This window comes from Malania oleifera, chromosome 7, assembly GCF_029873635.1.
Source record: "Malania oleifera isolate guangnan ecotype guangnan chromosome 7, ASM2987363v1, whole genome shotgun sequence".
Lineage (NCBI taxonomy): Eukaryota > Viridiplantae > Streptophyta > Magnoliopsida > Santalales > Ximeniaceae > Malania > Malania oleifera.
The window spans coordinates 97,400,613-97,426,046 of record NC_080423.1 but is presented as its reverse complement, the minus strand read 5'-3'; the positions used below and the strand labels follow the sequence as shown (position 1 = coordinate 97,426,046).

General features: G+C 32.9%; 2 protein-coding genes across 12 annotated transcripts in view; both read left to right on the top strand.

Annotated features, from left to right (window-relative positions):
• Positions 1 to 291: 291 nt before the first annotated feature.
• On the top strand, positions 292 to 11,038 carry LOC131159272 (uncharacterized). Of its 5 annotated transcripts, none has more exons than XM_058114019.1 (5): positions 298 to 472; positions 874 to 998; positions 8,605 to 8,901; positions 8,990 to 9,094; positions 10,004 to 11,038. In XM_058114019.1, exons 3-5 carry the CDS (start codon positions 8,718 to 8,720, stop codon positions 10,744 to 10,746), a joined length of 1,032 nt encoding a protein of 343 aa, XP_057970002.1. In that variant the 5' UTR covers positions 298 to 472; positions 874 to 998; positions 8,605 to 8,717; the 3' UTR covers positions 10,747 to 11,038. The 5 variants fall into 5 exon arrangements, with proteins under 5 accessions (XP_057970003.1, XP_057970001.1, XP_057970002.1 ...); XM_058114021.1 differs by having other exon boundaries at positions 299 to 472; positions 10,007 to 11,038; XM_058114020.1 differs by lacking the exon at positions 874 to 998 and having other exon boundaries at positions 292 to 472; positions 10,007 to 11,038.
• A 13,602-nt stretch (positions 11,039 to 24,640) lies between these two features.
• LOC131159270 (alanine--tRNA ligase) overlaps positions 24,641 to 25,434 on the top strand; it is a 56,457-nt gene continuing 55,663 nt past the window's right edge. For all 7 annotated transcript variants that reach the window (XR_009137772.1, XR_009137770.1, XR_009137769.1 and 4 more), the window contains exon 1: positions 24,641 to 25,088. Coding sequence is in view for 2 of the 7 variants with exons in the window: in XM_058114016.1 (XP_057969999.1) it covers positions 24,731 to 25,088 (358 nt within the window). In the remaining 5 variants the exon portion in view is untranslated. The remainder of the gene's footprint in view (positions 25,089 to 25,434) is intronic.

Genomic DNA, 25,434 nt, shown 5'->3' with positions numbered 1-25,434 from the left:
TGACAGTAATGATAATACTATATTATAAGGTAAAATATATATTGTTATATAATTTTATTAATAAAATAATATTAAAATATTTCTATGCATTAATATTATAGAATATAATAATATATTATTATTATAATAATATACTATATTACCTCTTATAAGAAATTATAAACATATCATAATCACACAAAAAAATCTAACTTAAAATGTCAAAATTTTAAAATCTGATTATTTTTATTTTATAATGTTTTAAATATTATTTTTTACAAGTACTTTATCTTTATAAGGTAGTAGAGCGAAACGACGACATTTTCGTGACTGAAGCGCGGTGTTAGTGGTACCTGAAAAAGCTAACAGCTCAGAAGGTATTGTGAAGGGGCATCGACATTGGCACTGAGAGAACAAAGCTTCTGACAGCGAGGGAAATGGCGAGTCGAGAGTCGCAAAACCCGAGTTGAACCCCTCAAATCTATCGAATGAGGTGTGTTCATTCTTCCTCTTATGCCCTTTTATTTCGCTCTTGATTCTGAGTTCTTTCTCTCTCTCTTTCTCTCTCCGCGTTGATGTTATGTTTGTTGATTTTTGAGTTGTGTATGATCGATTTGCTTTGTGTGTTTAGTTTTTGATTGTTTTTGTGGATACGTTTATGCTTCAGATTTATTTTTCATATTCTGTATCAGGCCGTGGAATTTGATCTTCGATGTCTTGTAATGGCATTTATGGCTTAGTAGTGAGTTAAACTTCAGTGTCTTCATATGATTATGCATAGCGTGATGTTTATACTGATATTATCCTGTTGATTTTATAATTCTCTGTAAGTTCGTAGTTGTCTGATCGTTTTGAATATCGGGAGGAAGAGTGATGTGTTCGTTGTGAATATAGATTTTTGTGCCGGAGCTTGAAGCCTTGGGTATGATCATGGGCGCTATGATGCTCAACTTTCATAAGAGAAGACGTGGAATGGAGCATTTGCTAAGTTGAAGTCGAGTGGATGGTTAAGGATGGGAGTTGAGACACCTCATATCAACATCTTTGCATTTTGCTTCATTTTTTTATTCATTTTTTTTTTTATAAAAAAATTGCACTGCATCACTTTTTTGTTTTTTTGTTCTTTTTGGTCAAAATATCCATCACATGTCATTTTTACTTTCCTGCATAACTTACAATACTTCAAACATTCATGAGTCGGACTAGCCACTGCAGATTTGTGCCATATCTTTACCTTGATGGTTGTATGATTGTGCTCATGCAATGCACATATATTTAAGAACTAATTTGTGCATATATAAATTATGTATTATATAATTTTTATACATCTTGTTTTTGCCTTTTCTTTTTTGGGGTGATTCAGGGAGTTCTTGAAGAGAAGAGTGTCACTCATGATAATATGCTGAAGTTTCTAATAAACCCAGAAGCCTCCTTCCAAATTTGTATTATATTATTGGGAGGCCTAATGAGTCCCTTGAGTGTATGCATAGCTTTGTCTTATTCATTTTCAAGTTATGGGTTAGGGGGAAAGGACTTCCCAAAATGACATTAGAGTAGAACTTGTCTGAAAAAAAAAAACTAATGCAAGACAGTAGCCTTGATGTGATTAGCACTCAAAACTTATGCTGAATAGCATTTTTGGATGTAGATTGGTGGATTATTTGCATGTAACAGCTGGTTTTCAGGGCATGAGGTCTGAGGAAATGCTTGAGATTTCCTCACTATAAGGGCATTTTATGATGTGCATAATACACAATTCTAATATGACACAACGAGGAGACATCAATTAATTAATTTTAAGTACGTATTTTTGGAGATAGAAGGAAAAATATTTACTAATAAAATTAATATTTAATAAAAGTATAACTTATCAAAAGCTGAGGCATGGAAGGAACATTGTCCTTAAAGCCGATTTCGCACCTACATAGGTAAACTCAACCTCACAATTGTTACAATTGCACCATTCAAAATACCATAGAGATGATCAAAATAAATGATAGTGCTCACCAAACTACTCAATGACTTGTTATTACCCATTGAACCTATTTCATGGGATCTCCAGTCACATAGGTTGGATTGCCTTCATTAGTAGTTTGTGTCAAGGGCTTAAGGACCCATCCCCCTCGATGTTTCTTCTATTAGCTTTTTAGCTAGTCCTTTAGTTAAGGGAATCATTAATTAACAATTGTTTCTCAATTTTCATATTTTGATCATATTGATATTAGGTTGCCCCCATATTTTTGTGATCACACTAATAATATCCCAATTTGACTATTCAATTAGTTTAGGTTAGTCCACAAATATATTAACCAATGCCAATACTATGACTATGTGTCTATTATCCACTTGGATAATGCACCACAAAAATAAATAGTTTACACACCTATGTGTGTTTACACTTAAATTTCTCCATGCCATTTTATGGTTGAGTGACTCCACCCCCACACCATTGCTTCCATGTATTATGCCTTATTTGCACTTGTTAATTTGCCTCTCAGAGACAAAAAAATCATTAATGACAATCATGGAGCATATATATATCTACATGTTTATGCATCATCACACATTTCATGAATGAACAAGAATACCAAAAACCACATTGGATACCTCCCAAACTAGAGATAATAAATTTTTGTGGCTTCTGAGAATTCACCTCATAATAGCAAATATTAAAAAAAAAATTATCACAATGGAAATCTAAGAACAAAAAAACACTTGATAAAAATATGCAACATATTTGTACCTTTTGCATGAGTGAAGGCCGCATAAGACATCCCTTACCAACTTGAGAAAATTCTAACTTCAAATCATTTGGCGGATCCCTTTCCAATTTCTTTATTTTATGATCTCATTGGAAACAAAGTTAGGATTAAATGGTTATATAACAAGGATGTGTATATATAGTAGGTTGCTATGATAAGTAGTTGGGTATTTTAGAAGGTGTGCTAATTTAACAATTATTATGATGTAGGCATGTGCAATTATGGGTATTATGAAAAAGTCCATAGTATTTTTGTCAAATATAATGTCTTACAATCTTAATGCATTATAACTTATATACATAATATAAATATGTATTATTAATTTTGACCTGAAAATGTGAAATTGCTTTGCCTTTGAGACTTAGGTCTTCATCAATATGGAAATTGGTTTTGGAGAAGCTCCCTGTTATGCTGCCCTTTCAGCATAAAAAATGTAGTTTCTTTGGTGTTAACAAAAGTGAATTAGAAAACAATTGTTTGAAATTTTTTGTTTGCTTGTTGTTTCTTTTTTTTTTTCCCCTCTTTTCTTTAGAATTATTCAGCAACACTTCCCCTCACAGATTATAAAACAAGCTTGTTATCATAAAATAAATAATTTAGGCATCTTATAAAATGTGAAAATTTTCTTTTAGAGATGTATGCAAATACTAGACTTTATAAATTTTAAAATGAGAAGATAGAATCTGCTAATATTGTGTTACAAATATCATCTAATATCTTTATAATAAGCCTAAACACAACAAAGTATTATTAATATATGAAACAACTTAGTGAGTATACAAGAGAGTTAAATTATTTGGTATAGTAAGATATTATAATTCATTCGTCACTGGAAATTAAAAAACTTCTACAATAAGGTGCACATATTACGCCTCATTCTAAAACTCTAATTTTAAGAAAAATAGAATGTATTACAACTTGGTGACCGCCATTAGATGTAATGTCACTGATGTTTAAATTTAATGGATAGAATGTCAGATGCTTTAGTAATTCATAAATTCCCCATTTAGGGCCAATTTTGACATGTAGATTTGGCTTTAAGATTGTTGGAAATATAATAGAAGGAAAAATATTTACTAAGAAAATTAATATTAAATAAAAATATAAATACTTATAAAAAGCTGAAGCGTGGAAGGATCACTGCCCTTAAAGCCGATTTCGTGCCTACGGAGAACATTTCTCGGTGTATATATAGTCACTGCGCGCACGACCTCTATGATTACTCAGCTAGCTTGGTTTTGTGTGCACTCATAGACACTAGAGCTTTAGGAGATGTAGTGTCATTTAATTACCCAACAAAATATAAATCTCAAGAAAGTGTAGACAATAAAGTTATCTTGAAGAAGAAAAACCATATCTTGAAATGAAGCTAGATCACAGTTTGTATAGATAAAATTAAATATAACTTTCAGCATCATAAATACAAAACGTTAAAGTAGTAGTTAATATTTTAAAAACGTTAAAACTAATAAACTAATTTTAACGTATACTTAATTAAAATAAAAATCGACAACTGTTATATAATCTTTATTAAATTGATATATTTTTTTTAATTTGAAACATCCAACGTAAATATCAACATGTATTAGGCATATTGAGAACATTTTTTTTTTTTTTTTTGGCTTTAGATGTAAAATATTGTAGTAAAAGGAAATTTGTGATGCGTTATAGGCATCATTGATTTACATTCTACAAATAAATTTCCTCTACTTTCATTGCTTGCATTTATATTTCAAAATTTCACAATTCACATCTATAAAAATAGTATGAGATTTACAAGATAATCATAAAAGAATCATCAATAATCAAAAGTCACCTCATAACAAGAAATAAGCAGTTGGAAATAAGGAGCATGAAACACATCCATCCAAGAACAAGCAGTAATCTAGCAAAAAATATATGAAAAATGCAAAATACATTGGTGTTTCCTAGCGTCTCCTTTCCAAGTGCAAGAGTTCAGGAATGAGTATTCCATTTCTAGTCATGCAATAATGCCATCTGGGTTGATTTCACAGATGGGTTTAAAATATTTGACTGGAGCATATTTAAGGGCCAGATAATTTCTCCTTGGTTTGAGGTAGAGCTGTCTTTGGGTTTGTTGTGATGTTTGCTTTCAGCCCTTTCAAAGAATTGCCACTGGTTGACAGAGGGATTGGCAGGCTTTATGTCTTTAGCAGTGTATATATTTATTTGTTTTAGATTGATGGTGGGTATCTTGTCCTCCTTTCTGAAATTTCTTATTTCTTCCTTAATAAAATTCTTTATTTATATAACAGTTGTGCTTAAACTCACTTAATGTGATTACCTCTATCCTTATGTCATGAAAACTGCCAGAAATGGGTACTCTGTACCCAAAACCATGTTATTGTTGTACAGAAGCAAAAAGAACTTTCAACAAAACATCCTGTGCTTCTTCTTCCCATTTTGAATTCACCTCGTCTTTTTCCTCCCTTTCTCCTAGCATGTTCCTTTATTTTATTTACACTTTATTTTTGTCTTTGATTAGGTTGGTGCATATTAGAAGGGTCAAATATTTATTTCCTTTTATTCTCATGTTGCAAATACTTTTTTGATTGGTAAGTTTTGAACCCTGGATCTCTCTTACACCCCTGCCTTTACAATTTTTTTTCGTCTGAGCCAGTCCTAAAAGGCTTTTGTGTTGCAAATAGTTCACTATGAAATGTATTCATTCTATGAATTTGTATACTTTGGTTGTCTTTCATTTGTAAGGATGGTAGTGTCAGAAAATTTTAAGGAAAATTGAAATTTTGTGGGAAATGATTGATTTTCTGTATTTTTTGAAAATTTATTTATGATTTAATTTTAGTATTTTTTCAAGTCAGTCATAAATTAACTAGCAAATTAAGTGTAGGGGTGGCTGAAACAATAGAACTTCCATCAAATTTGAAAGCATAATAAGTTAATAATAATCGACAAACAGATAGCTAAGTGCTTAAAAAAAATTAGTCAAGCCAACTCCAAGTAGATGTGAGTAGGCTTTGTTTAGTTAAATTAAGTGTTGGTAAAAATTTGTCATCCCTAGAATGATTGATCTAGAACCTTGCATCAAGAGCTCTTAAAGTTTTTTGTTTTATTCCAATTGTTGTATAATTGTGCTGAATTCTTATAATTGTTGTATAATTGTGCTGTTTTTTGTGCTGTTTATGTTTATGTTTATGTTTACACCCCAATTTCAATCCCTCATTGTTTCATCTAGCTTTAATTTCATAGCCGACACTCTCATTGCACTTCATTTGGTTATTTGATAACTCTTATTCTTATACATTAGGGTTGCGTGCATGGGATGATAGGATTCTAAGTTATTCAGTCCTTGCATTTTATTGGGCTTGCATAGCAGATTGCATGATGGGTTTGCATGCATGGAGTTAGGGTCAAACCTAGGACATGCATTTTATGCATTCTCTTGGTTTAGAAGGTAGGGAACATCTGAACATGCAGCTTTGCATGCATCCGATAATCAAAGTCAAAAAAAAAAATTCACTAGTTAAGAAGTTATCGTCATCTCAAATAGGATGCATGCATTTGAGAATTGGTTCTTGTATTTTAGAGGGAGTTTAGATTAGTAGGGCACTTAAAGTGTGGGTTTATATCCAGAAAAATCTTTTTCGTACTAACCTTTTATTAAATGCTAAACACTGCCAAAAGGCCCCTGTTACCCAGAGTGACCAAATTGTTCCTTTTACAAAAGAATCCTGTTTTTGCTCCAACCAAATCTTCTTTTCATGATGAAGTTGGACCTTTAAAAATCATTATTTCTTGATCAATGGGTCTGCATGTCCATACCTTATCCAAATTGGCAGTAGTGAGCTCACTGAGCTTAAGTCTCTTAAAATAGTCTATAAACATTAGTTAACTTTGAAGGTCAAATATGGTTCGTTTTATTTGGTTCGGTTATTAACAAAACCAAGCACCGAACTGAAATTTTAGGTTTTAAAATTTCACAAACTGATACCAAACAATAAACCGTCGGCTTATAAAAAACTTAACCACCGGTTTTCTGGTTCGGTTTGGTTCAACTTTGGTTTTCGAAATTTTAAATTATAACAAACTTTTAGCCATTAGCCTCCATGGGCCTGCCGGCTGCAGCCCACAACCCAAACATGGGCCCAGCTTGTAAAGCTGAAGGCTGAAGAGGAGGGAGGGGTGGAGTTGGTATTTATAGGAAGGGAAACCAATTCCCTTCCCATGTGCAACCGATGTGGGATGAGGAGTGTGACCCATTTAGAGGTAGCTTTTCAAGATCCCAGCGCAGTGATGAGAGCTGCAGACTGCAGAGTGAAGAAAGAGGAGGAAGAGGAGTGTGTGGAGGCCACGCATTGCCGGAGAATCAGTTCACCGGGTGACAGCCGAGAGCTCTGCAACTTCCGGCAAGTTGACATGGATGCTTCCTAAAATTGGTTCATCTTCTCTCTCGCTGCCGGTCCAAGTCCTAAACTTGAGGGCTTTCTTGGTGGCTGTGGTGGTGTGACCGCATCTGGAGGACCACCTGGTCATTTTCTCAGAGAAAGTCCGGCGATTGCATCTGAAACGGAGATATATGACTCTGAGCTGAAGACCATGACCGCAACTTATTGTGGTGGTTCTCCAATGAGCAGAAGCCTGCCGCTCAAACTGTGCGGGTTCTCTGAATATTAGTATTATATAAAATTATACAATTATAATTTATTAATTCAGTTTTTTTTTTTTGGGTTTGGTTTTGGACCAAAACCGAAGCCAATCTTTTAAAACTGAAACCAAAATCGCAAACCGAAAGACCAAACTGAGATATGTTTCAGTTTGGTTTCATTCCGATTTTTTGTTTTTTGGTAATTTTTGTACACCCCTAAATATGGTAGGAGAAGGCTTTAAGTTGGCTTTGTGAACTTTCTTTTTGTGGGCCATTATTCATAATATTTTCATGGTTCATTTTTAGCCAATTAGTTTGTGTTGTAAAATATTCCTTAAGCTGTCATCCTTGGACTAGGGTTTATATGAAATTGTGAGTTTATGCATGTATTTTCTTGGATCTATGACACAAGTGGTTAAATCTAGGAAGTTTATTGCTTATGTGACTAAACATCTCCATTGTCTTGTAAATTTGGACGATGTGAATCATATGATTTCATAAAATATGGACGTTGACTGTGGAAACTTGGTCTTTCTTTGAATTCTCTAATATGAATATAATAATTAAAAATAAATCACCACGACTAATGGCTGGTTTCTTCCCCATGTTAAATAAGGATCTGAGGAGGGTGTGTAGCTTTCTACTATTTCCTGTTGAAAGGTATCCAAGATGTTGGATGAATTGCTTTTTCTGTCATTTGGTCAACCAAGAATTGTTTGGTATGTGAGGAGAACAGCTGGATATTTAAAGAGGTATAGAGACTAGAGCAATGTCTTCACAGGTGCACTGTTACCAAAATTTAAATGTGTGTATGTAAAGGATGAAAGGACTTTACAGGGTCTACACCATAAATTTTTTTGTTGGAATTATTTTTTTATGAGATGAATTTTTAGTAAGTGGATTTGTTGTGCATAATTCTTAAAATTATTTTCAATTACAAAACTTTTCTTGACATTTTTTTAATCCTAAAAGAGTAAATAAAGATGTTTTTTTTGTTCATGCTATTCTATTTTTTGTTTTATTCATTATTTTTTTGGGGGGTAGGGGTCACTGTACTTGCTTCAGTGGAAAATCATGTATTGGTTAATTTCCCATGTCATACTCTTTGTTGTCTAATTTTTTTTCTTTTCAAACCTTGTAATTGATTAAGTTGTGATGTTTGCCTATAAATGTTTTGAAAAATATGTCCATTGTCTATAGATCTAAATCAGTGAGCATGCTCTTTTCCTGGTGCAGTTTGACAAAATTGATCTGTCATACATATCACGATGGAACTTGGTGCATTGTCAATTTATGTCATATTTGGATGCTTCTGAGTTCTCCCCTTCAATACTTAACTCGCTTTTAAAATGAAATCGAGAGCCAATGGGATACCTAGGGCTCAGCGGTCAAAAAATTTTCAGGGTGAGGGGCCAAATTGGGTCCTCATTGCTGGTAGTGCCTTATTAAGCACATTATCAATTCGCCTCGGATACAAGCTGAAGCAGATATTTGACACAAAGCAACAGGAGAATGCTAATCACCGTTTGAAAGGTCTCACCTCAATACATCATGTGAAGCATTTGGAAAGTTGTCTTATTGATTTGTACATATTCTTAAAATAAGATTTTATCTAATGCAGGAACTGGAAAATCCATGGACAGGAGGAAGTTGGGCGGCTGCCATATGCATTCAAATGTCTGTTCTTTTGCACCCTATGAAGATGGATGCTTCAATTGCACTTCAGGTGTGTAAATTTTTCATTCCTCAATTCCAAACCGGTTTTTTTTCTTAATTAATTTATTTATTTTATAAACAAAAAATTGTATTGAAGAAAGGATTATGATCAAGAAATGGAAAAAGAAAGTAGAAAAAATGTTCATTTTGCTTGGCAAGTGCTAATTTTTTTTTGGTGTAATGGAGCGTCCACAGTAATTCCTATATTCCTTTGAGCTGAAGCTTCCCTGGTGCACCATTTGAAAATGGCAGTTGCTATTTGGAGAATTTCAAATGAAGGCCAAATATATTTTTGATTTGTGCTCATCTTTGTTGTTGGACTTTCATCAGTTTGGACATCTGTGCACACTAGAAATTGGACTGCAAAATTGAGATTATTCACCGTTCAATTTTAGTTCTTAGTAAGCTTGCTTGTAATATCATGCTTCTTGCGAGAAGTCTTCAGACACTTGAGCAGCTTATAATTGGGTTGCATTCAGCTGTCAAGTTGAGGCATTTCTCTTGATACTTTTGACTGTTAATGTTCTATTTTTTTTTTCTTTTTATTTAGTCTTTGATTTAATGGGAAATTTTTGTCGAATTTCTGGTTTCTTTCTAATGTATTTTTGTTAATCCTGTTTTATTGATGATTTAAGGGGAGCTTAGGCGCAACAGTAAGGTTGTCGCCATGTGACCTAGAGGTCACGGGTTCAAGGCGTGGAAACAGCCTCTTGCAAAAATGCAAGGTAAGGCTGCGTACTATAGACCCATTGTGGTCCGCCCCTTCCCCGGACCCCGCATACGCGGTAGCTTTGTGCACCGGGCTGCCCTGTTTTGTTGATGATTTGCATTCTAGACTTCTATTATCATCATGCCAATGGCTTCTTCAATGGTTTCCTGAGAATTTTCTTTTCGTGCTTTCATTTTATGGGTTTTGAAGCAGGAAACGAAGAAATAGCAGAGATCAAGTTCCCCCACAATGGCCAAATTTCGATTGAATCTGATGTGGCACTCCCTCTGGTCACAGTTCCTACTCTTGAATTTAGTAAAGAGAGTGGCATTATTTGGGCATCTTCTCCTGATTGCCTTGAACTTCCTCCAAAGCCATTCCACCACTCAAACAGCTCAGACTCACCATCTGTCTCCGAATGTGGTTCTGATATATTCAGCAAGCGGGAAGTAATACACAAGCTGAGGCAGCAGTTGAAGAAAAGGGATGATATGATACAGGAGATGCATGATCAGATTGCAGAATTGCAGAATTCACTTGAGACTCAGATGTCACATTCTGCCCATTTGCAGTCACTGCTGGATGCTGGAAACAGGGACTTGTTTGATTCTGAGAGAGAAATCCAGATGCTGAGGAAAGCAATTGCAGATCACTGTTTGGAACATGTAAACTCCAATGATAAGCCCTCCACAGGTACAATTTGGCCATCTGAAGGGAGAAATGGTCATGCAAATGGGTATCTGAATGGAGACAGGAACTTGGAATCATTGGAAAAATGGAGAGCAGATGGAGAAAAGATTGAGAAGCTGAAAAGGGATGTGGGAGACTTAAAGGAAGTGATTGAGGGAAAGGACTACCTCCTTCGGAGCTATAAGGAACAGACAGCAGAGCTCTCTATGAAGATCAAGGAGTTGCAGCAGAGATTGGATTCTCAGCTGCCTAACATTTTGTAGGTATTGTTAGTTTTGTGTATTCTTGTTTCCTTTCCTTCCGATTTTCTTTCTTTGGTTGGACATTCCAAATTTGGATGAAGTTTCCTCTTTTCTTCTTTTCTTCTCATCATGGCCTTCTTTGAAAGTTTCAGGCTGTATTGTCCATTATTTTTCTTTCTTTTCTTTTATTTTTTTGAGTGAATTTTAATTTTAAAAAGAGAGACGTGTGGGGGTGGGGGAACCATGATGTTGATATGGAGTGGACTGTCTGCTGGAAATGTTTGTGATCAATTTGAAACAAGTTTCACAAAAATCTCAACTGCTTGTGACTCTGAGTCTGCTGTTTTCTTTTCCATGACCATGAAGCCTCTGGATCTTTAGAGAGAACAGAGGGAAAGGAAAGTTAATGAAAAGAAATCTTGAGGAAAAAAAAAAAAAGCATCCATTTTAAAGAAAAATTTCCCTCTTTCCTCTCAAAATTCCTGAACACCAAACAGAGCAGAACAGTTCTACAAATGTATCCTACAATGGTGAGTCAACTCTGGTTTTTATCCCTTTTTAATTGATACATGGAGTGATTGGTTTTATTCTTACTCTCATTTTCTTCAATAATTTTTGTGCAGTGTACTTAAATCTGAAATGGGCAATAAGTTTGAGGCTTCACAACAAAGTTGCACCACATTCCTAGGGCTTCCATCTTGCCTGATATCCTTGAGCAGGAAGGATTAGGGTTTTATTCACCAATATATAACTGGGATTCAGAATGTACTGTTTGCTAATCAATTGGGTTTAAGTATGTTAGATATAGGATTTAAAGGCAAAGTTATGCTTGGCAAATTTTAGGGTTTAGGGTTGAATTTTAAAAAATACATGAGTCTAGATAAAATTTAGCGCAATGTTTATTTTTTTTCATGTTTAGTTTTGAAATGAAGTGAAAAAGGAAGTAAAATGTACACTAAATAAACTATATATATATATATATATATATATATTTATACCATTGTTAATTTTTAATTTTAAAAATTTTAACGATATTTGAACAATTTTTTTATTTTAAATAGTTTTCCTTGTGAATATAATAAAACGAAAACTTGATATCATTTTTATTTATTTTTTCTTTCATTGGTCAGGTAAAAGTTTTAATATAAGCAAAGCCTGAAAAAGATTCATAATCTCGTAATAAAAAAACGCATAATTAAGGGAATATAGCGTAAATAGAACTCATTCATTCAAATACACATTCATTCAAATATCCGAGCATTTGAGTATCATATCTGCATATAGGGCTTCTCACATTTTTTTCAGTTGATTGAAAATTCACATTAAGGTTTCATTATCTCACTGCTCTTTTATCATTGGTCCTACTTTAACTACTATATCTTCAAGAGATTCTTATTCCTTTTTGTTCCAATCTAATCAATTAAAGCACTAATTTAAAAGGTACTTTCACTTAAGTGGTTCTAAATGATCCCTAAAACTTATCATGTGAGGAGAAATTACAAGATAAAATTCACAATTTGATGTGTCTTTATTTCAGACAAAAAAAATTTATTTGGGGTTTGAAAAAGATTTGTGAAAATCACAAAAGACTGAAGTACACTACGATATTAAAATGGACTCTGGGACGTCTAATAAATAGTCCCATACGCTCTTTGTAACAGCTGGGTAAGGGGTGCCCACGTATAGCTCAAGGTTAAAGCCACTAAGGATCTGTTTGGTTTGAATGAAAAAAAAAATGCATTTGTTCAAGTTTGGAATCTTGTACTTTTATGGACATTCATTATTAACATTCCATTTTTTTTAATGGAAAAATAAAAAAAAAATTCTCCTATTTTTTACTTTGTAAGTAAAAAGACATAAAAAAAAAAAAAAAGTAATTCATCACTTTATAATATGAGATAAATAAAATATGCTAGCTATCATTTTTGTTGTTCCTAGTGCCAAATGTGTCTCCTTTTAAAATTTTATTTATAATTTTTGCAAACATATTATTTTTGGTAATTCTTTAATGAAAATAAAAATTCTATTAAAATGTGAATTTTCATCAAAATTTACATAAATTGACACATTATTTTGTCATCAAAAATAAAAAATTAGCTCTTTTCGAGAATGAAAAAAAAAAACTACAATAATTTTCTTTTTCCAATCTCAATTGACAAATGACGAGTATCAACAACATTGATGCTTGTGGGAAAGATTTTTGTGACAATTTATTTTTATGCTAAACGCCACCCTCCAGACTATAGTTGCGTCCATTTTCCTTTTTTCTTAGGGTAAAAGACACTTTTTTTTATATTTGACAAAAAGATAAAGATCTTCCCTAATGTTTTAAAAATTCTAAACATCCCTCTTGAGATTTCAAGAATCTTAAGAGTCTCCCCTAAAATTTGTAAAAAATACATAAACCTACATTGTATTTTGTAAAAAAAATAAGTTTTTTGAAAAGATGTCTGTGTCTTTTTCGCAAGCTTTATGGGAGGTTCTTAAGATTTTTGAAACCTGATGGGAGGTCCCTAAAAGTGGATATGATCTTAGACTTTGTTATGTCATATGATTTTAGTATAATGAATAATTGCTTTAAGAATAGTGAATAACACTTAATAACCTTTACACGAGAACAAAATAAAAGTCAAATAAATTTTTTTTTTTAATTAGGAGGGTAGATCATTTATCATACAATGATTGTAAAGTTATTACAGGTAAAAGCCTAACCACACAACATAGAGTCTTAGTGTTAGATATATGTATCAAAAAATAGAAGAAAAATGATAAAATAAATCAGTATAAGATAACTAGGCGGTGGAACCTGAAAGGATAAAATATAATAAAATTTAAAGATAAAATGATCAAAGATGAGGATTGGACTATAGAGAATGAGATAGATACAAATACTCTTTGGAGTAGATTAGTTAGCTCTATTAAAAAGATAACAAAAGAGATTTTAGGTAAATTAAGGGGAAGATTCTTAAATAGAAAAGAAAGTTGGTAGTGAGATAAAGATGTTAAAAAAGTCATAAAAACAAAATAAATTTAGTATAAAACGTGGCAAAATTGTAAAAACATATCAAACTTTGAAAAGTATAAAGAGGTAAAAAAAATGCAAAAAAGATCCGTTGGCCTTATAAGGCTTAACATCTTGTTTTAATACTAACAAACAAGTAGAACTTAACATGTTTTATTTAAGTGATGTATTTTCACGACTCAATAATGAATACAAGGTTAAAGAATTCATGAAAGTTTATATTTTAAAAAAGGATGATCAATATGAAGCTTGAAACATGGATTCAAAAATGGATTTAAAGATAAAGTTTGAAGATTATGAGAGCATGAAGATTAAAGAAAACTTGATGAAAGCTCAAAGAAAGATGAAGCAAGCATAAAGATCTCAAGGAATTCAAGAATTGAAAATTTAAAAGAGTTTATATGAAATTTCATGTAAGTACTTCAAAATTTTCAATATAAATACATGAAACTCTTAGGTTAATTTATTGGACCTAGATACCTTTTAATATACTTAGAAAATATTTTTATAAGGTCAAAAATTATTTCAAAAATGTTAGAAACATTTTTGGAATGAAAAGCACAAAAAAGAGGATTTTTCAAATGTTGTTAATTTTTCTATATCTATATTGAAGTGTATTTTTTTATATCCAAAGCTCCTTATTTTAAAAAGTATTTAACATGAAAGTTGTAGGATTTTCTCTTAGCTTTCGTTTGACACCAAGATCGTCAAATTTGGAGTTATAAAAAAAATATTATGACCAAAATACTGAGGGGTACTCAAAGCTGACAACAGTGTTGTGTTCTACCAGTAGACTACCTGAACCATGACAGGCGCCTGGGTGGTCAAGCCAAGCGACTGGCTGTGTCTTTGCAGGCGACTGTCACCCTACTGTCCCTATTTCCTTTTTAAAAATAACGTGGCATGCAACTGCCAGATTGTGGCAGGCGACTGCCATTCGAACAGAATTTTAAAAAGCTCAACGAAAACATTTTTTAACTAGTTTGTTTGGGACTCAAACTTTGTGAAAACTTGGGGAATACTCCAAGTCACTTGGGGATCAAGTTACATACCTTTTTCATGTCTATAAATAAGCCTCAAAGATCATTGAATCAATACACCAGGAATTCAAATTCAACAAAAATTCAAAATCTCTCTCAATTGCTCTCAAATTCTCAAGGCTCTCTCTTGCTCTCAACTTGCACGAATTCAACTAAGTTTTTGCTGATCTTCTTCCACCGGAATTGTGCTACAAATTCTAAATCTTTTTATCATTGAAAGAATTAATCGATGATATACTTCATTGAGCTTCAAGTTAATTTCCATATTATTATTTACTTTGAAGTATATTATAGTTTTGAATTGTTGTACTAATCAACTCTTTTAAAAGCAAATTCTTTGTACACAAATATTTGATTTGTATATTGTAGATTGACGTTTCCAAGGGTTGTTTGGATCGTTGGTTAAGTAAGAGGATATTACTTAGAGAGGGGGGCTTTAGCTTAGTTAAGGAGTGACCGAACGAGGAGACATCGTTTGGAGAAGGCGAGCTCTAGCATTAAGCAAGGAGTGTTTTAAAGGTTTGTTCCGTCCGTCAAAGGAACAGGTTAAGTGAATCATTTGGTGGTTTGCCAAAGGCAACAACAGAGGCTGGGTTTAAACCTGTGAGAAACAAATAGAGAAAGAATAACGCCAAAGAAAAAAAATTCAATCACACGCACAAGACAATATTTACGTGGTTCGGCAATTTTGCCTACGTCCACGGAGTTGCAGGGATTTCAATATTATCAGGAAGAAAGCACAAAGAGTGCGGCGATACAATTCTCTCGCTCTCGCTCTCTCTCGCGGATACAACCACGCAAACACTAATCACCCGAAAGCACCCTTTTTATATGTTGCGCCTAGGGTTCCGTTCCGAATGGGCTCCAAAAAATTTTCCGGCCCAAGCCTTCGCTCCATGGACTAAGCCTTAGGTTAGGAATCTCTAATTAAACAGAGGTTGGGTCGTCATCCAAATTAAGACACAACTAGGCTCCACAAAAGCCCAACAAGCCGAACCTCGTAAAAATCTCTGTCTCACTCTCTTTCCCTTACTCTTTATTTTCAACATATTTAAATTGTGTGGATGGTTTAATTGATAATCATCTATACTGCGTAATATAGAAATCAAGTAAACTTGAAGTTTAATTTTGATTTGGGTTGCGAAAATTGAAAGGGAGTACGTTGGTTATACCATACTATGCGGAAACTATATGAGAGTACGTTACCTGATTAAATGCCCAAAGATAAATTAACTGAGAGTTTAGTTGAGTTCTGTATATTGAGAAAAATGTAGATATTGTGTTGATTGGATATTGTATTGCACATCATATTGAAGAAGCAAAACAATCAATACAGGGCTTTATATCAGCAAATACAAATTTTATATATACAGGGCTTATATAAACAAACAAACTATTTTAAGTGTTGCAGGTAACTTGTGCTTGGCAAATCATTTGGTTGTTTGCTTTCAAATTGTGGATGATTGACTTGGTTACTTGAATGATTGATTTGGTTGCTTGGTTGTTTACATAGTTGTATTGATTGATTGAATTAAAAGAACTAAGTTTTTGAGTGATTAAAGAATTAAACAAACAAGTCAAGAATTAGTTCAAAGAAATAAAAGAAGGTTAAAAATTATTAAAAGGAATTAAAAAAAAAATTATAATCCAATTCACGCCCCCTCTTGGGATTACACCTTACTTTTCAATTGGTATCAGAGAGGGGTTATAGCAAATCTTAATTAGTAGTTATAAAAAGATCTAAATGACTCAATTAGGCGTAACTCCCTTTGGAGAGGGACAATCTTCAACTAGACCATCAATCTTTTGTGGACACAACTATACATTTTGGAAAAAGAGAAATCAAATATACTTCAAACCATGGATTGGAAAGCTTGGGAGGTTGTCACGGATGATGATCTAATTCCTACCACATTAGTAGATGGAAAACAAATACCTAAGGAAAAGAAAGACATGACTGAAAGAGATTATAAAATATTACAAATAAACTCTAGTACTATGAATGTTCTATATTATGCTTTAGATGCCAATGAATTTAATAGAGTAATGACTTGCAAATCAGTTAAGGAAATATGGGACAAGCTAAAAGTAACATATGAAGGAACTATAGATGTTAGGAATAATAGGATCGATATGCTTACAAGTGAAAATTAAGCTTTTAAGATGAATTCAGATGAATTCATAACTAATGTGTTTACTAGGTTCACTCACATAATTAATTCCCCAAATGCACTAGGAAAAACCTACACTACTTATGAGATGATAAGGAAAATTCTTAGAAGGCTGCCACCTAAATGGGAACCAAAAGTCACTGCTATAACGGAAGGAAGAAATCTGGAAACCACTTCTTTAGATGAGCTTATAGGTTCTTTACTCACATATGAAATGACAATGAATGAAAAAAGTGGAAAACCAAAACCCAAGACACAATAGTCTTCAAAGCCTCAAAAGAGAACTCAAGTAATGAAGAAGAAATTGACGAAGATGAAGTAACCTTTATATCTAAAAAGCTAGCAAAAATTCTAAGAAGGAAAAATAAATTCAAAAGAAAATCTAAATTTGAATCAGATGAAGTAGAAGAAGAAGTTAGCAAAATATCAAAGAATAAAACTCCTACGTGTTACAATTGCAACAAAACCGGACATATTAAACCAGAATGTCCACTACTAAAGAAAAAATCTAAGAAGAAAAAGAAAAATGCCATGAAAGTCACTACTTGGGACATGATGAGTACAAGTAGTTCAAAAAATGAATTAAGTGACCAAGAGATTGCTTATACGTGTTTTATGGCTTGGGACAATGAGGAAAGTTCATCATCTAAATCTTTAAATAATTCTTGTAGTGATGAATCCGATGATGAGAGCATGTCGTCTTATGAAAAATTTCAAAATGATTTATACAAAGTTCATAAGATGCTAATTAAAGCAACTAAACAAAATACTTCATTGAAAAATATGAACGAAGGAAGAAAGAAAGAGTTAGAATTCCTTAAGGCTGCAGAAAGAGAAAATAATTCTAGAATCAAAAAAATAAAAAGTAAAAATGAAGCTATGACAAAGAAGTTAGAAGCTAAAAATCTTGCTGAAAATGAAAAAGATTTAAAAATTAAAGAATTAGAAAGCAAAAATGAAAAGATGATAGAAGACCTTCGATCCCTATACTCTATAGAATTTAAGAAATATATATGTATATATACATATATATATTTATTAATTAGAGGATAAGATAAGAAAACTGTAGTGACCTGAATAATAGCATGTTAATAATAATAAGAGGGAGAGAAAATAGGTACTGAAATAGAAGGAGGTCGTAGACTTCGTCGACGAACGCGACATTGCATTTTGGAGATAATATTAAATAATTAAAAATACAGGAAATTGCCAAGCTTCGTCGACGAAGGCCTTCAGAATTTCGTCGACGAACACAGGGCTTTGTCGACGAATTTAATGAAGAACTCGTTGACGAGGCGACGTGTCTCGTCGACGAGCCGGGTTGTATAAATAGTGGAAAGACGGGTTTTTTATTCATTCTCTTGCCGCTCTCTCTCTCTCTCCTCTCTCTCTTCTACGACTCTCTCTCCCTTCTTTCTTCATTTTCGGCCCCACCAGTCGCCTGATCGACGATCCGAAGCTACCATGACGCTCCTGGCGGAGTTCTCTACGCATCTGTCGGAGCAGATCGTCGGGAAAATAGAGTTGGAAATCATCCCAAATTCAAGGTAAGGCCTTTTAGTCTCCTTTTGGCCTTGTGGCAGTTAGAGAAAATGTTATAGACGGAAAAATACTGATGTTTAGTTTTGGAAAATATTGGTTTCAGGGTGTTTTGCAGAAGGCTCTGCGAGTATCAAGCTAGAATACAGTAGGAGCTTTTCAGAGTTAAGGTAAGAGAAATATGCTATGTTAGGAAAGTTCTGAATATTATGCAGTTTATTTATTTACGAAAATTATGTATTTTAGTATGGTGTGGCTTATGATTATGTATATGGTACGGGGATATGTTTATGAATTTAATTTCATGATTTTACGAATTTCAGAATTGTGATTATATGCATTTTAGTACCATGATTATACGAATTTCAATACCATGATTTTATGATATTTTAGTATCATGATCTTATGAATTTCAGCACCATGATAACACGAATTCTAGTATTACGAATATGCAGTTCCATGTTATGATTATTCAGATTTCAGTACGTTATGCAGTATCATGGTTATTTCAGTACTTCATAATCATGGTAAATCAGATAGACATGCATATAGAAATATATTATACGATATCAGACCCTGTTGGACTTGCAGCTACAGAGCACGGTATCATTGCTACAGAAACTATGTTACCAATTCAGATATACGTGGTACGGTCGACCACCTAGGCCTTTGAAGAGGTTAAGCTCCCCATCCAGATATAGGTTGAGGAGGGCAGGTCGACTGACGAAGTTCAGTGATTTATTCCTGATTGGCCAGCCAGGGTAAATCCAGCCTACGGGCTACACAACCTCGTCATGAGGGGCATGTCATGACACAGATAGCCACAGGGAACAGTTTCAGTTACTATTACTTACGTATTGATTTACAGAAACAGAGATCCTACTATATACACTAGAAGTATTTTGAATTATAATCATAATACTAATATGTTAAGCAATAGGGAAAAGGGGTGGTGTGTTTTATTACTTGTACTGTACTTCTGTACTCCGTTATTCATGTTTATATGAAACAAATTTCATGATATGTAGTAGCTCATTTGCCACACACTAGTAATAGCATATTTTCTCTTACTGAGCGTTGGCTCATCCCAATGTTGAAATATTTTTCAGGTGATTCGGGTAGGCGAATAGATCAGGCTCACAAATAGAGGGCTTCTGTAGTGCCCCATCAGAGAGTGAGTATCATTTTTGGGAATGATTTTGTATAGCTCTAGCTAGTTGAGGGCATTTTTGGGGATACAGTTATGTTGTATGTATTGCAAAACATTTCGAAACTCTGGTATTGAATGTAATGGTTTAGGTTTTGTTTATATGATTATGCTTCTCGCTGCTTAGGATAATGTTACGGTATCAGAGTATGATAATTATTACAGTGGAAAAAAAATCAATTTATTAAGCAGGTTGTTACAAAAACTATCTCTAAAATTATAAAAAACACTAAAAAGGTTGACAACAAGAAAGAGATAGAGTTAAATGATCTAAAAAATCAAATTAAAGATAAAGAAAATATCATTTATAACTTTACAAAAGGAAAAACAAAATTTGACAAAATGGTAGGCTCCTAAAGAATGTCTCTAAACAAAGAAGACATTGGATTTAATGGAATTGAAAATAAAAAGAAAAGGTATCTTTACATGGATTATTTCTCAAAATCTTCCAAAGATAATGCAAGCACATCCCTTAATGCTTACACTAACACCATATGCTATCAATGTAAAAAAAATGGGCATATAAAGTCTGAATGTCCATTTAAGAGAAAATGTGTGAAAACTAAACAAATATGGAGAGTTAAAGAAATATCCTTTATGAAACCAACTAGACCCAAGAAAGTATGGGTACCGAGATGAAAGACTAGTTCATAAATAAAAAACTCCATGGATTAAGTCATTCCCTTTAAAAATTGAGAAAGTAACTTAATTCATGATCAACAAACAACTAGTTAAAATAAAAAAACTTAAAGAAGAGTTTAAGATAAGTTTGAGAATGAATGATTATATGAGATGCTATATGCTTACATGCCTATATGATATGCTACATGATATGCTTGACTTATATTGAAATTTATGATTCACTATGTTGAAAATTTAAGCATGAGATTATTGAGTATAAGTATGAATTTTGATATGAGATTAATTTTTGATCATGCATGCTATTGATGAATTACATGGATAGACTTACTGCTTTTTATATTGATATCCATGAGTTATGAGAGATATAATGGTTATATTGGTATTCATGAGTTATGCAAAATGTGATAATAACTTTGGTATCTATAAAGTCTTTGGTATTTATGAATATTTTTAGTATCACATTTTAAAAATTTTAATTGGTATCACAATTTTTTTTTTTTTTTTTTAAATGCTCATTTGGTATCACAATCTAAAAGATCAATTGGTTTTTTTAAGTATGACAAGAATAATTATATCTATGAGCATGGTATGACATTGATGATATGAGCATAATATTGATATTTGATACATAATGTGAAGCTATGTTTTCAAATATAGGATGATGAAAGCAAAATTGATAACAAAACTGATTGTATTGAATTCAAGGGGAGTGTTATGTCATATTACTTATATTATGATTGTTTCCATGTTAATCAATTTAGAGAATTTTCAATTGGTATCATGAATTAAATTTTCAATTGGTATCAATTCTTAACTGGTATCATGAATTTTAAATAGATATCATGAATTCAATTTTAAATCGGTATCATAAAATCAACAATTGAAATCTTAAATATTGTCTAAAGGAAAAAGCCATTAGTAATGAAGTTACAGCTCATATACTTGAATGTTATAACACACTACACATGCTATATTGAAAAATAATAAATTGAGTGTGTTCATATGTTTGATACGCATGTTTGATGATATGCTCAACATGTGATTTTACTTGAACTTAATCATTGTCAAAAGGGGGAGAAGTTTTAAAGCAAACATTGAGCATAGTATTTCAAATTGCAAAAACTAAGTATGAACATAATATATATCAAAAGGAGAAGTATTTGATAGTGATGAACATGATTGTAAAAGAGGTTTTGAAATTGATATTGATCTTGCAAATATTGTTAAGATGATACTTATTTAAGGCTCACTCTAATTTTTGCTTCTTATTTGTCATCATGAAAAATGGGGAGATTGTTGGCCTTACAAGGCTTAACATTTTGTTTTGATGCTAACAAACAAGTAGAACTTAACATGCTTTATTTAAGTGATGTATTTTCAGGACTCAATGATGAATGCAATGTTAAAATATTCATGAAAGCTTATATTTCAAAAAAGGATGATCAATATGAAGCTTGAAGCATGGATTCAAAAATGGATTTAAAGATAAAGTTTGAAGATCATGAGAGCATGATGATTAAAGAAAACTTGATGAAAGCTCAAAGAAAGATGAAACAAGTATAAAAATCTCAAGAAATTCAAGAATTGAAAATTTGAAAGAATTTATAGGAAATTTCATGTAAGTACTTCAGAAAATTTCAATATAGATACATGAAACTCTGAGATTAATTTATTGGACCTAGATACCTTTTAATATACTTAGAAAATATTTTTATAAGGTCAAAAATTATTTCAAAAATGTTAGAATCATTTTTGGAATGAAAAACACAAAAAAGAGGATTTTCCAAATGCTATTAATTTTTCTACTTCTGCATTGAGGTGTATTTTTTTTCTATCCAAAACTCCTTATTTTAAAAAGTGTTCAACATGAAAGTTGTAGGATTTCATCTTAGCTTTCGTTTGACACCAAGCTCGTCAAATTTGGAGTTATACAAAAAACTTTATGACCAAAAGACTAAAGGGTACTCAAAGTTGACAGCAGTGTTGTGTTCCACCAATAGACTGCCTGAACCATGACAGGCGCCTGGGTGGTCAAGCTAGGCGACTGGCTGTGTCCTAGCAGGCGACTGTCACGCTATTGTCCCTACTGCCCCTTAAAAAATAACATGGCAGGCGACTGCCACTCGAACAAAATTTTAAAAAGTTAAACTGAAACATTTTTTAAATGGTTTGCTTGGGGCTCAAACTTTGTGAAAACTTGGGGAATACTCCAAGTCACTTGGGGATCAAGTTATATACATTTTTCAGGTCTATAAATAAGCCTCAAAGATCATTGAATCAATACACCAGGAATTCAAATTCAGCAAAAATTCAAAATCTCTTTCAATTGCTCTCAAATTCTCAAGACTCTCTCTTGCTCATAACTTGCACGAATTCAACTAAGTTTTTGCTGATCTTCTTCCATCGGAATTGTGTTACAAATTCTAAATCTTTCAATCATTGAAAGAATTAATCGATGATATACTTCATTGAGATTCAAGTTAATTTCCATATTATTATTTACTTTAAAGTATATTATAGTTCTAAATTGTTGTACTAATCAGCACTTTTAAAAGCAAATTCTTTGTACACAAATATTTGATTTGTATCTTGTAGATTGACGATTCCAAGGGTTGTTTGGATCGTTGGCTAAGCAAGGGGATATTGCTTAAAGAGGCGGGCTCTAACTTAGTTAAGGAGTGACCGAACGAAGAGACATCGTTTGGAGAAGGCGAGCTCTAGCATTAAGCAAAGAGTGTTTTAAAGGTTTGTTCCACCCGTAAAAGGAACAGGTTAAGTGAATCATTTGGTGGTTTACCAAAGGTGACGACGTAGGCTGAGTATAAGCCGAACCTCGTAAAAATCTCTGTCTCACTCTCTCTTTCCCTTACTCTTTATTTTCAGCATATTTAAATTGCGTGGATGGTTTAATTGATAATCATATATACTATGTAATATAGAAATCAAGTAAACTTGAAGTCTAATTTTGATTTGGGTTGCGAAAATTGAAAGGGAGTACGTTGGTTATACCATACTATGCGGAAACCATATGAGAGTACGTTACCTGGTTAAATGCCCAATGATAAATTAACTGAGAGTTTAGTTGAGTTCTGAATATTGAGAAGAGTGTAGATATTGTGTTGATTGGATATTGTATTGCACATCATATTGAAGAAGCAAAACAATCAATACAGGACTTTATATCAGCAAGTACAAATTTTATATATACATGGCTTATATAAACAAACAAACTATTTTAAGTGCTACAAGTAACTTGTGCTTGGCAAATCATTTGGTTGTTTGTTTTCAAATTGTGGATGATTGACTTGGTTACTTAAATGATTGGTTTGGTTGTTTACATAGTTGTGTTGATTGACTGAATTAAAAAAACTAAGTTCTTGAATGATTAAAGAATTAAACAAACTAGTCAATATTTAGTTCAAAGAAATAAAAGAAGGTTAAAGATTCTTAAAATGAATTGAAATAAATTTTTATAATCCAATTCACCTCCCCTCTTGAGACTACACCTTACTTTTCAAGATCATTAGTGAAGCTAAATATAGAATATATGAAATGCAATTTTAGTAATGATAGAAGGAATATTTGAGACAAAGTTAAACTTGATGATGATGAAGAAATAAATAACATTTGTAGATTTTGATATCTTGGATTTATTATGTAAACTGAAAGAGAAATTGAAGATGATATAACGCATATAGTTAAAGCAGATTGGGTAAAATGGAGATATGTTTTAAGTATGTTATGTCATCGTAGAATACCCTTAAAATTGAATGAGAAGTTTTAAAGGATAGTTATAAGACCAGTTATGCTCTATGGATCAGAATATTGGGCCATGAAGAAACATAATATCCAAAAAGTAAACGTTATCGAGACGAGAATGCTTAGATGAATGAGTGATATAACATTGAATGATAAATTAAGAAATGGACATATTTGTAGTAAATTAGGTATAACTCCTATATAAAATAAGATAAGATAAGAGAGTGATGACTTAGATGGTATGAGCACTTGTAATGTAGGTCGTATAATACATTATTGAGAAAGAGTGAATTAGTTACTATGAGAACAATAAAAGGGGTAGAGGTAGACATACAATAACTAGGAAAGAGATAATAAATAAAAATTTAATATTTATAAATCTATCAAAATAATTGGTTCGAAAAGATTTATATAAATGACCCACCTAGTGGGACTTAAGGTTTGATTTTATTGTTATGTAGTTGTGTCATTTTTTTAGGAAAACCAAAACAAAAAACGGTTTTTGGATAATTCCAATTCGCAAACACGGCACACTGGCTTTGTGCACAAACCATAGCTCAGCTGGGCAGTCGAAGCGTTTGAGAAGGAGAATAAAGTACTAGGTCTTATTGAAGCAGGAAGATGGATGAGGGCTTACAGGATCTGTACTAGGGCTTCTTCTTCTTCTTCCTCATTCTTTGCTCTCCTTCCGCAGCCGCCGTCGCCTTCATCGTTTTCCGCGTTGCCTCTGAAGGTTCGTGATTGGCTTAAACCTTGCTCCATCGTCACTGTGAGCCTGTTGTCCCGTTCTATTTCTTGTTCTTCTTCGTCGAGTTGTGATATTGCTATGCCGGGACTCGAACCGGAGATGTCGGCGCTGCAGTGGCCGGCCAGCAAGGCGAGGGACACGTTCATCAGGTTCTTTGAAGGGAAGGGGCACGTGAAGTGGAACTCCAGCCCTGTTGTTCCTGTCAATGATCCCACTCTTCTATTTGCCAATGCTGGTTTGGTTCATTTCTCTCTTTCTTTCCCTTTTTTGTTCATACTCTTTGTTTTGATGAAAAATTCTCCATCCGCAAAGGAATTTTTTTTTTGGATGTTGTGAGAGAGTGCTTTCTCCCAAAAATTTTTGAGGAGGAAAAATATCTGGATATTTTTATGTGACAATTATTTTATTTTTTGTCAAAACGAACTGAGATCAACTGACGTTTCTGCGCTGTTGATATGTATGCAGTATGCTTCGGTTAATTGTTTCCTGTTTGACGCTTTTGTTATATCAATTGTCTACACAAATCAAATTTTATGTTGATTATTTGTGAATGTCTTAGGTGTGTAATCAGTTGATTTTCC